A 12392-nucleotide genomic window follows, 5' to 3' on the forward strand; every position below is an offset into this window, starting at 1 on the left:
GCCACTTTTGGGTGGAATGTTCTATAAGTATCAATTAAATCTATCTGGTTTATTGTGTCATTTAAAGCTTGTGTTTCCTTATTTATCTTCTGTCTGGATGATCTGTCCATTGGTGAAAGTGGGATGTTGTTAAAGTCCCCTACCATTATTGTGTTACTGTCAATTTCTCCTTTCATGGTTGTTAGCATTTGCCTTATGTATTGAGGTGCTCCTATGTTGGGTGCATAAACATTTATAATTGTTACATCTTCTTCTTGGATTCATGCTTTGATCATTATGTAGTATCCCTCATCTCTTGTAGCAGTCTTTATTTTAAAGTCTATTTTATCTTATAGGATTATCACTACTCCAGCTTTCTTTTGATTTCCATTTGCATGGAATATCTTTCTCCATCCCCTCACTTTCAGTCTGTATGTGTCCCTAGGTCTGAAGTGGGTCTCTTGTAGACAGCATATATATGGGTCTTGTTTTTGTATCTGTTCCGCCAGTCTGTGTCTTTTGGTTAGAGCATTTAATCCATTTACATTCAAGGTTATTATTCAATATGTATGTTCCTATTACCATTTTCTTAATTTTTGAGGGTTTGTTTTTATGGGTCTTTTTCTTCTGTTGTGTTTCCCTCCTAGAGAAGTTTCTTTAGCATTTGTTGTAAAGCTGGTTTGATGGTGCTGAATTCTCTTAGCTTTTGCTTGTTTGAAAAGCTATTGATTTCTCTGTCAAATCTGAATGAGATCCTTGCTGGGTAGTGTAATCTTGGTTGTAGGTTTTTCTCTTTCATCATTTTAAGTATGTCCTGCCACTCCCTTCTGGCCTGCAGAGTTTCTGCTGAAAAATCAGCCGATAACCTTATGGGGTTTCCTTTGTATGTTATTTTTTGTTTTCCCCTTGCTACTTTTAATATTTTTTCTTTGAACGTAATTTTTGGTAGTTTGATTAATATGTGTCTTGGTGTGTTTCTCCTAGAGTTTATCCTGTATGGGACTCTCTGCATTTCCTAGACTTGGCTGACTATCTGCTTTCCCATGTTAGGCAAGTTTTCAACTATACTCTCTTCAAATATTTTCTCAGACCCTTTCTTTTTCTCTTCTTCTTCTGCGACCCCTATAATTTGAATGTTTATGCCTTTAGTGTTGTTCCAGAGGTCTCTGAGATTGTCTTCAATTCTTTTCCTTCTTTTTTCTTTGTTCTGCTCGTAGGCAGTTATTTCCACGATTTCGTCTTCTAGCTCAGTTATTCGTTCTTCTGCCTCAGTTATTCTGTTATTGATTCCTTCTAGTGTATTTTTCATTTCAGTTATTGTTGTTCATTTCAGTTTGTTCTTTTAGGTCTTCTGGTCTTTGTTAAACATTTCTTGTATTTTCTCGGTACATGCCTCCATTCTGTTTCTGAGAGTCTGGATCATCTTTAGTACCATTATTCTGAATTCCTTTTCAGTTAGATTGCCTTTCCTCTTCATTTATTTGGTCTTGTAGGTTTTTACTTTGCTCCTTCATCTGTGACATATTTTTTTGCCATCTCATTTTTTTTTTTTTTGGTGAGTTGGATTGTGGTCCTGTCTTACTGGTTGTTTGCCCTGAGTCTTCCAACACTGATGTTTGTGAGCTGTTGGGTAAAACTGGGTATTGGGGCTGAGATGAGGACCTCTGGCAGACCTCACTCTGATGAATATTCCCTGGGGTCTGAGGTTCTCTGTTAGTCCAGTGGTTCACACTCGGAGCTCCCATCCCAGGAGCTTCGGCCCAAACCCAGGCTCATGAACCAAGGTCCCACAAGCTGCAAAGGGCAGAAAAAACAAAGTGGGGGAACAATAACAAAGTAAAAAATAAAATTAGAGTAGGATACTAACAGATATGTTAGAAAGAATATAAAAATAAAAATATACTTGAAACAACAACCAGAAGGTAAAACAGAACGAGAGTAGTAAAAAAAAAAAAAAAGAGGAAAAACAAAGAAAAAAAAAGATGGAAAAGACATTGGCTATGGATGTTGGAGGACAGGGCCTATGCTTGGGATCCACAGGGCTTGAAAAGGTCCTGTGGGGGAGTGGGGGTGGGGCTTAGGCTCTACAGAACAGAAGGGGCCCAGGCGTGCCTCCTGCCTCTGGTGTCAGAGGGTGGGGGACCCCACCTGCAATCCCAGCAGGCTTCCTGGGTTCCAGTGGGTGGAGTGCTCTCCCTCTGCTCCTCTCCTGCTCTTCTGGTCCTGGAGGGCACCTCCTGCTTGCCTTTCCTGCTCTCCCTCCTGTTCCCCAAGGACCCACGTGGCCTGGACCTCCTGTTCTCCCTGGCCTCCCTCCTATGCCCCCAGGAGCAATGAGGCCCACAGGGGGCCTCTGAGGGCATAGGACCTGGCCTTTGAGAGCTGGTCAGACTTCCCCAGCCGATTGGGAAGGGGAAACGCTGTGCATGCTCCCTCCTGATCTGAGCCCCCAAGGGTCCCTCCAGGCATGGGAACCCCTCCCCACTCTCAGCCAACCCTAGAGGCACTGGTCCTTTCCAGCCTCCACTTCTACTGCCCCCTCAGTCCTGCCACATCCTACTGGTTCGCTTGGGGGTTCCACCAATCTCCTTGGACGTCAGGGTCTACCACCAGCGTCTGGCAGGTGCCCTACTTGTGGGGAGACACAACCTCTGTGACTTTGCACACCACCATCTTGACTCCGCCCTGAATATGTTTTTTGATACCTTCTGAAACTTACTATTTTGTGATTTTTCTTTCAGAGTCACTAAAAAGTAAAATAGCATATTGTGCATACAAGGTACATTCATCTGAACATGCCAGACTGTGCACAGTAATATATTTTCTGAAACAAAAATTTAGGATATTGTGTATAGAAAAAACAACAGGACAATAAAGAAATATTTGTTTGTTTTTACAATATTCCTTTCCATTCCTTACATGAATTGTTGCTGTATAATTTCCACACAGAGATGTTTATTGTATTTTTTTAACATCTTTATTGGAGTATAATTGGTTTACAATGTTATGTTAGTTTCTGCTGTATAACAAAGTGAATCAGCTATATGTATACATACATCCGCATATCCCATCTCTCCCACCCTCCCTATGCAACCCCTCTAGGTGGTCAGAGAGCACTTAGCTGATCTCCCTGTGCTATGCGGCTGCTTCCCACTAGGTATCTGATTTACATTTGGTAATATGTATATGTCAGTGCTACTCTCTCACTTTGTCGCAGCTTACCCTTCCCCCTCCCTGTGTCCTCAAGTCCATTCTCTACATCTGCATCTTTATTTCTGTCCTGCCCCGAGGTCTGTCAGAATTAATTTTTTTTTTACATTCCATATATATGTGTTAGCATACTGTATTCGTTTTTCTCTTTCTGACTTCACTCTGTATGACAGATTCTAGGTCCATCCACATCTCTACAGATGACGTAATTTCGTTCCTTTTTATGGCTGAGTAATATTCCATTGTATGCACGTACCACATCTTTATCCATTCATCTGTCATTGGACATTTAGGTTGTTTCCATGTCCTGGCTATTGTAAATAGTGCTGCAGTGAACATTGGGGTGCATTTGTCCTTTTGAATTATGTTTTTTTCAGGGTATAGGCCCAGTAGTGGAATTGCTGGGTCATATGGTAGTTCTAGTTTCAGTTTTTTAAGGCACCTTCATACTCTTCTCCATAGAGGCTGTATCAATTTACATTCCCACCAACAGTGCAAGAGAGTTCCCTTTTCTCCACACCCTCTCCAGCATTTACTGTTTGTAGATTTTTTGATGATGGCCCTTCTGACCTGTGTGAGGTGATAGCTCATTGTAGTTTTGATTTGAGTTTCTCTAATGGTTAGTGATGTTGAGCATCCTTCATGTGTTTTTTGGCCATCTCTATGCCTTCTTTGGAGAAATGTCTATTTAGGTCTTATGACCATATTTGGATTGGTTTGTTTGTTTTTTGATATTGGTCTGTATGAGCTGCTTGTATATTTTGGAGATTAATCCTTTGTCAGTTGCTTCATTTGAAAATATTTTCTCCCATTCTGAGGGTTGTCTTTTGGTCTTGTTTATGGTTTCCTTTGCTGGCAAAAGCTTTTAAGTTTCATTAGGTCCCATTTGTTTATTTTTGTTTTTATTTCCATTTCTCTAGGAGGTGGGTCAGAAAGGATCTTGTTGTGATTTATGTCATAGAGTGCTCTGCCTATGTTTTCCTCTAAGAGTTTTATAGTGTCTGGCCTTACATTTAGGTCTTTAATCCATTTTGAGTTTATTTTTGTGTATGGTGTTAGGAAGTGTTCTAATTTCATTCTTTTACATGTAGCTGTCCAGTTTTCCCAGCACCACTTATTGAAGAGGCTGTCTTTTCTCCATTGTATATTCTTGCCTCCTTTATCAAAGATAAAGTGACAGTATGTGCATGGGTTTATCTCTGGGCTTTCTATCCTGTTCCATTAATCTATATTTGTTTTTGTGCCAATACCATACTGTCTTGATTGCTGTAAATTTGTAATATAGTCTGAAGTTTGGAAGCCTGATTCCTCCGGCTCCATTTTTCTTTCTCAAGGTTACTTTGGCTCTTCAGGATCTTGTGTGTTTCCATACAAATTGTGAAATTTTTTGTTCTAGCTCTGTGAAAAACGCCACTGGTAGTTTGATAGGGATTGCATTGAATCTATAGATTGCTTTAGATAGTATAGTTATTTTCCCAATATTGATTCTTCCAGTCCAAGAACGTGGTATATCTCTCCATCTGTTTGTCTCGTCTTTAATTTCTTTCATCAGTGTTTTATAGTTTTCTGCATATAGGTCTTCTGTCTCCTTATGTAGGTTTATTCCTAGGTATTTTATTCTTTTTCTTGCAATGGTAAATGGGAATGTTTCCTTATTTTGTCTTTCAGATTTTTTATCATTACTCTATAGAGATTCAGGAGATTTCTGTGCATTAATTTTGTATCCTGCTACTTCACCAAATTCATTGATTAGCTCTAGTAGTCTTCTGGTAGCATCTCTAGGATTTTCTATGTACAGTATCATGTCATCTGCAAAAAAGTGACAGTTTTACTTCTTATTTTCCATTATGGATTCTTTTTATTTCATTTTCTTCTCTGATTTCTGTGGCTAAAACTTCCAAAACTATGTTGAATAATAGTGGTGAGAGTGGGAAACCTTGTCTTGTTCCTGATTTTAGGGGAAATGGTTTCAGTTTTTCACCATTGAGGATGATGTTGGCTGTTGGTTTGTCATATATGGCCTTTATTATGTTGAGGTAGCTTCCCTCTGTGCTTACTTTCTGGAGAGTTTTTATCATAAATGGGTGTTGAATTTTGTCAAAAGCTTTTTCTGCATCTATTGAGATGATCTTATGGTTTTTCTCCTTCAATTTTTTAATTTTCTCCTTCAATTTGTTAATTAATCGTGTATCACATTGATTGATTAGCATATACTGAAGAGTCCTTGCATTCCTGGGATAAACCCCACTTGATCATGGTGTATGATCCTTTTAATGTGCTATTGGATTCTGTTTTCTAGTATTTTGTTGAGGATTTTTGCATCTATGTTCATCAGTGGTATTAGCCTGTAGTTTTCTTTTCTTGTGACATCTTTATCCGATTTTGGTATCAGGGTGCTGGTGGCCTCGTAGAATGAGTTTGGGAGTGTTCCTCACTCTGCTATTTTTTAGAATACTTTGAGAATGATAGGTGATAGCTCTTCTCTGACTGTTTGATAGAATTCCCCTGTGAATCTATCTTGTCCTGGGCTTTTGTTTGTTGGAAGATTTTTAGTCATAGTCTCAATTACAGTGCTTGAGATTGATCTGTTTATATTTTCTATTTCTTCCTGGTTCAGTCTTGGAAGGGTGTGCTTTTCTAAGAATTTGTGCATTTCTTCCAGGTTGTCCATTTTATTGGCATAGAGTTGATTGTAGTAATCTTTCATGATCCTTTGTATTTCTGCAGAGTCAGTTCTTACTTCTTCTTTTTCATTTCTAATTCTATTGATTTGAGTGTTCTCCCTTTTCTGGCTAGTGGCTTATCAATTTTGTTTATCTTCCCAGATATCCAGCTTTTAGTTTTATTGACTTTGCTATTGTTTCCTTCATTTCTTTTTCATTTATTTCTGCTCTTATCTTTATGATTTCTTTCCTTCTATTGACTTTGGGTTTTGTTTGTTCTTCTTTCTCTAGTTGCTTTAGGTGTAAGGTGAGGTTGTTTATTTGAGATGTTTCTGGTTTCCTGAGGTAGGATTGTATAGCTCTAAACTTCCCTCTTAGAACTGCTTTTGCTGCATCCCATAGGTTTTGGGTCATCGTGTTTTCATTGCCATTTGTTTCTAGGTATTTTTTGATATCCTCTTTGATTTCTTCAGTGATCTCTTGGCTATTTAGTAGTGTATTGTTTAGCCTCGATGAGTTTGTATTATTTACAGTTGTTTTCCTGTAATTGTGTTGTTGTAGGAAAAGGTACTTGATACAATTTCAATTTTCTTAAATGTACCAGGGCTCATTTGGTGACCCAATCTATGATCTATCCTGGAGAATGTTCCTTGAGCACTTGAAAAGAAAGTGTATTCTGTTGTTTTTGGTGGAATGTCCTGTAAATATCAGTTAAGTCCATCTGGTCTACTGTATCATTTAAAACTTGTGTTTCCTTATTTATTTTCATTTTGGATGATCTGTCCATTTGTGGAAGTGGGGTGTTAAAGTCCCCTTCTATTACAGTGTTACTGTCGATTTCCCCTTTTGGACTGTTAGCATTTGCCTTATGTATTGAGGTGCTCCTATGTTGGGTGCATAAGTATTCAAAATTGATATACCTTCTTCTTGGACTGATTCCTTGATAATTATGTCATATCCGTCTTTGTTCTTTATAACAGTTTTTATTTTAGAGTCTATTTTTTCTTATATGAGTATTGCTACTCCAGCTTTCTTTTGATTTACATTTGCATGGAATATCTTTTTCCATCCCCTCACTTTCAAGCTGTATGTGTCCCTAGGTCTCAAGTCAGTCTCTTGTAGACAGCATATATACGGGTCTTGTTTTTGTATCCATTCAGCCAGTCAGTGTGTTTTGTTGGAGCAATTAAACCATTTACATTTAAGGTAATTATTGATATGTATGTTCCTATTACCATTTTCTTAATTGTTTTGGGTTTGCTTTTGTTTGTCTTTTCTTTTTCTTGTGTTTACCACCTAGAGAAGTTCCTTTAGCATTTGTTGTAAAACTGGTTTGGTGGTGCTCTTAACTTTTGCTTGTTTGTAAAGGTTTTAATTTCTCCATCGAATCTGAATGAGATCCTTGCTGGGTGGAGTAACCTTGGTTGTAGGTTTTTCCCTTTCGTCACTTTAAATATGTCCTTCCACTCCCTGGTGGCTTGCAGAGTCTCTGCTGAAAGTTCAGCTGTTAACCTTATGGGAATTCCCTTGTATATTTTTTTTTGGCTTGTCTCTTGTTGCTTTTAATATCTTTTCTTTGTATTTAATTTTTGATAGTTTGATTAATGTGTGTGTTGGCATGTTTCTCCTTGGATTTCTCCTGTATGTGACTCTCTGTGCTTCCTAGACTTGATCAACTATTTCCTTTCCCCTCTTAAGGAGGTTTGCAAGTGTACTCTCCTCAAATATTTTCTCAGACCCTTTCTTTTTCTCTTCTTCTTCTGTGACCCCTATAATTCGAATGTTGGTGCATATAATGTTGTCCCAAAGGTCTCTGAGACTGTCCTCAATTCTTTTCATTCTTTTTTCTTTATTCTGCTCTGTGGTAGTTACATCCACAATTTTACCTTCCAGGTCACTTATCTGGTCTTCTGCCTCAGTTATTCTGCTATTGATTCCTTCTAGAGAATTTTTAATTTCATTTATTTTGTTGTTCATCATTCTTTGTTTGCTCTTTAATTCTTCTAAGTCCTTGTTAAACGCTTTTTGTATTTTCTCCATTCTACTTCCAAGATTTTGGATCATCTTTACTTTCATTACTCTGAATTCTTTTTCCGGTAGACTGCCTATTTCCTCTTCATTTGTTTGGTCTGGTGGGTTTTTACTTTGCTCCTTCATCTGCTGCATATGTCTCTTTCTTCTCGTTTTGTTCAACTTACTGTATTGGGCATCTCCTTTTCACAGGCTGCAGTAGAACCTGTTCAAGTAGTTCCTGTTGTTTTTGGTGTCTGACCCCTAGTTGTGAGGTTGGTTCAGTGGTTTGTGTAGGCTTCCTGGCGGAGGGGACTGGTCCCTGTGTTCTGGTGGGTGGGGCTGGATCTTGTTCTTCTGGTGGGCAGGGCCGCATCCAGTGGTGAATTTTGGGGTATCTGTGGACTTAGTATGACTTTAGGTGGCCTCTCTGCTAGTAGGTGGGGTTGTGTTCCAGTCTTGCTGGTTGTTTGGCATGGTGCATCCAGCACTGGAGCTTGCTGGCTGTTGGTTGGAGCTGAGTCTTAGTGTTTAGATAGAGGTCTCTGGGAGAGCTCTCACCGAATGATATTACTTGGGGCCAGGAGGTCTCTGGTGGTCCCATGTCCTGGACTCGGTTCTCCCACTTTGGAGGCTCAGACCTGACACCTGGCTGGAGCACCAAGACCCTGCACCCACATGGGTCAGAAGAAAAGGAAGAAAAAAGAAGGAAAAAAAAGAAAAATGAACGAACAATAGAACCCCAAACCAAATGGTAAAAGCAAAACTAAACAGAGAAAATCACACAAATAAACATATACACACACTCATAAGAAGAAAACAAACAACAACAACAACAACAAATGAACAGTCAGAACCCTAGGACAAATGGTAAAAGCAAACCTAAATAGACAAAAATCATACAAAGAAACATACCACACTATAGACCAGGGTTTCAGAATATTTGGTCCTTTTCCAAAGTACTCTCTGGTCCTCTGCGAAAGGACTTCAAGGTCATTTTGCTTAGACTTTGATTCTCAGTCTGCAGTGGAATCACGTGGGAATCTTGAACCGGTGCTGGGCCTCACTGGGGAGGAATCAAATCAGAAAATCTGGGGTAAGGCCCGGCATGAAACTGCTTTAAAGCTTCCTGCCCGACTCCACTAGTCTCCGCAGGCGAGAACCCTGTATTTTTTAAACTATCATAAGTTTTAAAGCTATGAACTTTGAATAAACTAGCCACTGTAATTATAAGAATAATTATTTCCTATTGATAGAATTTGTCAATGATGTATTAATACTGCATATCTGTTCATTAAGTTGGAAAGTATTACTCTGCCTCTCACAGTCTCATGTATTTCAGGCTTACACATGTTGGAAATATATAGTAGTTATATTTCACAGACTTTAAGACTCACCCCAAAGTAAAGATGTCATATTTTCTGTTCTGAAATTTGTAGTTATATAACTGTGGACTATTAGAAATGGGCCATTATGTCAGGATGTAGACCTCTGGAAATCACTGTTTTAAATTTATTTTTGAAGTTGATTACTTCCTCCAGTGTTCATTCCATAGTTTATTTCAAAACTATTATGTGCCAGTTATTTTGGGTCAGAGATATAAAAAAATGAATAAAACATGCTTCTGCTCTCACATAATGCACAGATTAGGAAAATAGAAAAAAGAAAACAAAAAACCAAAAACAGGGCAGTATTCTCAGTACTGTAAGAAGAAGGACATTCCAGTAGTGGTAGCTGTATCTTCAAAGGGTTGGAGCATGTGGTAAGGGAGAGCATGTTCAGAGGCTAGAACACAGCCCATTTTGTCTAGAATGTTGGGTTTGGAGGAGGAAGAAGTCAAAGGAGAGTAGGGACGAATGGAAGGACATGAGACTGAAAGGGTTGATGGAAAACTAGTAGTAAGGACCTGGGATGCCATCCTAAGAAGTTTGGATTACAACTAAAAAGGGCAACATTTTCATCATTGCTTCAAATACACCTTTCAAAGTTCCTTAACATTTGGAAAGCAAGAAATGGAGGTTTAAAACAACTCAGTATTTGAAGGTGAAGGATGATACGTTAGCCAGGCACAGAGAGGTTGCAAGAGAAAGAAGGAAAGTGAAGGCATCAATAACACAAAAATTTAGTGGGCTCCAAACAATCAAGAGATTTCCACTATTTTTAAAAATTTTACTTTCAAAAACCCTTATAAGTTGTCCTTTACATTCTAAGATGACATATTAAAGAAGTTTTTCTAGGTCTGTTGCTTGCAGGAGATGATAGTGGTAGTTAATGTTTTTGAATAATCTTGCTTTGGAGCATTAAATTGAAAACCTTGACGTTGGTGTCTCTGTCTCATGTTTGTTTCCTCAACACTACTATACAACACTACAATGTTTGATACATATTATGCTCAATAAATATTAAATGATGAATGAATGAGAGAAACCCAGAAGAGCAGAGCCTTTTGTTTACTACTCATTTCCCTAAAATTATGGTAAATTTTATTGTCTGCAAGTTGTAAATCATGAAATAAAATCATTGGAATGCCTGACACATAGTAACTGCCCAATAAATGTTTGCTGAGTAAACGGGTGAAAGAAAAATCTAAGACAATCAAATGAAGTATTTATTGAATACTTCCTGGGAACATGGCACTAAAGTATTTCCCCTATCATCAAGATATTATCTCTCTGGAGAAATACTTCAAAATGAATGCTGTGGGTAGTAAGTATTATAGGAGCTCAAGGAAGGGAAGGAGGCTCATGGACAAGATCCGTATGAGTAGGCTTCAGGAAACAGGATAGACCTCATTAAAATTTGAATGATTGGTATGATTTATAAATGTGAGAAGGAAAAGAAGTAGTTGAAGAATAAGGCATGTGTGGGAGCTTAGTGAGGTGAACCATTCTGGGTTAATTAAGTTTACCATGTTCTCTTTTAAATTCTAGTTGGGTGCTCAAGGATGCCTTTCTTTCTTATTGCTTTTCAGGGCAGTGTTGGCCCTATGGGACCAGTTGGACCTTCTGGAATCCCTGGCCCAATGGTATGTTTCTATTTTTGTAATGGATATTTCACTTTGATTTTTCTATGGTGTCACAAAGTATCACTTTCTTTTTTAGGGTCTTTCGGGGAATAAGGGCCTACCTGGAATCAAAGGTGATAAGGTGATTTAAATATTTACATTGTCATAGAGATAATTTCTTATCACATTTACTTTTCTTTTGAATCCACACAACTTATAAAATACTTGTTTTAAAAAATATGGGATCTAATCTCTACTATCAATTATATAATTTTTCTCAGAAGTAGGAAAAATAGAGAAATTACTCTTGTATAACTAGTATTTGCCTTCTTGTAATACTGCCACATTTGCATTGCTTAAGTGTCTTCACGTGAAATTGTGCTCTCCAGGGTGAACAAGGCATTGTGGGAGAGCCAGGAGAACCAGGGTATCCTGGAGACAAGGTAATGTTTTTACCGTTAATTTTATATAAATACAACAAAAGCCAGTGAAAATGTATAAATTCTTTAAAAAGAAAGGAGTACTCGTTATTTTAATCATTGATTATATTTTTTTTAGGATATGGTATCAATATGGTTTTACAAGTCTTGTTTAAAACAGTTTTCTCAATTATTTTAGAATAATTCCATGAATTTTTTTAGTAATTTGTAAATAGAGGTGTATCTGCCTTCTGTCGTATAATAGTTTTTCTCTTCACTGTACTGTTCTTCTCTTTTAGGGCGCTAGGGGTTTTCCTGGACCACCAGGGATGAGAGGAAAGCCAGGACCTTCAGTAGGTTTGAACTTTTAGTTTGCTCTTTCTGATTCATGGAGTACACACACTATGGCACGAGTCTGGATACCTGTTGTTGTTTGTGGAATGTAAGAAGTAGGATGTAAGACTACCAGTATGGCGTTTTCTCTCCACTTTTAGAATATAGCTAATCCTTGAAGTTGTTAGCTCACATTGCATAGATTATTGGATCTCACCCTCCTCACCCCACCCCATCCCAGGCCAAAGCCAAATTTCTGTGAGCCTTAAAGATCTTGGTTGATCTATTATAGATAGTATTTAAACTAAGCAGTAGATTTTAAGTCAGAAAATATAAGGCACCTTAAATAATATTTTAATTTATCCAGATATCTGTTTCATTAAGGAAACATTCGGAAGAAAAAATAGCATTGTCACACTCTCTTATGGGCCCAAATATTCTAGTTCCTTGTCTTTTTTTAACCTTTGACCATCAATTAATTGAAATAAAAGGATACCATGTATTGTAGTTAACTTGAAGCCTAAGAAGCTATAAAACTAAAGTTACTGGATAATTAAAAACATTTAAATGAAAAATGGTTAAAACATGAGTTAAAGGTATTTATCTGCATATTAAAAATCATAATAATTATTATAGCTAACATTTACTGAGTGCTTAGAAAGTGCCAGGTGCTCTTCTAAGGTCTATACGTCTAATTAAATCCTTAAAACAATCATACGAAGTTGGGACTATTATTATTCCTATTTTACCAATTAGGGAAACTGAGACACAGAG

General features: G+C 37.7%; 1 protein-coding gene across 1 annotated transcript in view; it reads left to right on the plus strand.

The window, feature by feature from the left end:
- The window catches only part of COL24A1 (collagen type XXIV alpha 1 chain), a 392516-nt gene that overhangs the window by 116662 nt on the left and 263462 nt on the right, over nt 1-12392 (plus strand). Inside the window, exons 15-18 of the mRNA XM_004262981.3 lie at nt 10834-10887; nt 10964-11008; nt 11256-11309; nt 11585-11638. Of these exons, the coding sequence (XP_004263029.1) occupies nt 10834-10887; nt 10964-11008; nt 11256-11309; nt 11585-11638 (207 nt within the window). The remainder of the gene's footprint in view (nt 1-10833; nt 10888-10963; nt 11009-11255; nt 11310-11584; nt 11639-12392) is intronic.

This window comes from Orcinus orca, chromosome 1 (genome assembly GCF_937001465.1).
Source record: "Orcinus orca chromosome 1, mOrcOrc1.1, whole genome shotgun sequence".
Lineage (NCBI taxonomy): Eukaryota > Metazoa > Chordata > Mammalia > Artiodactyla > Delphinidae > Orcinus > Orcinus orca.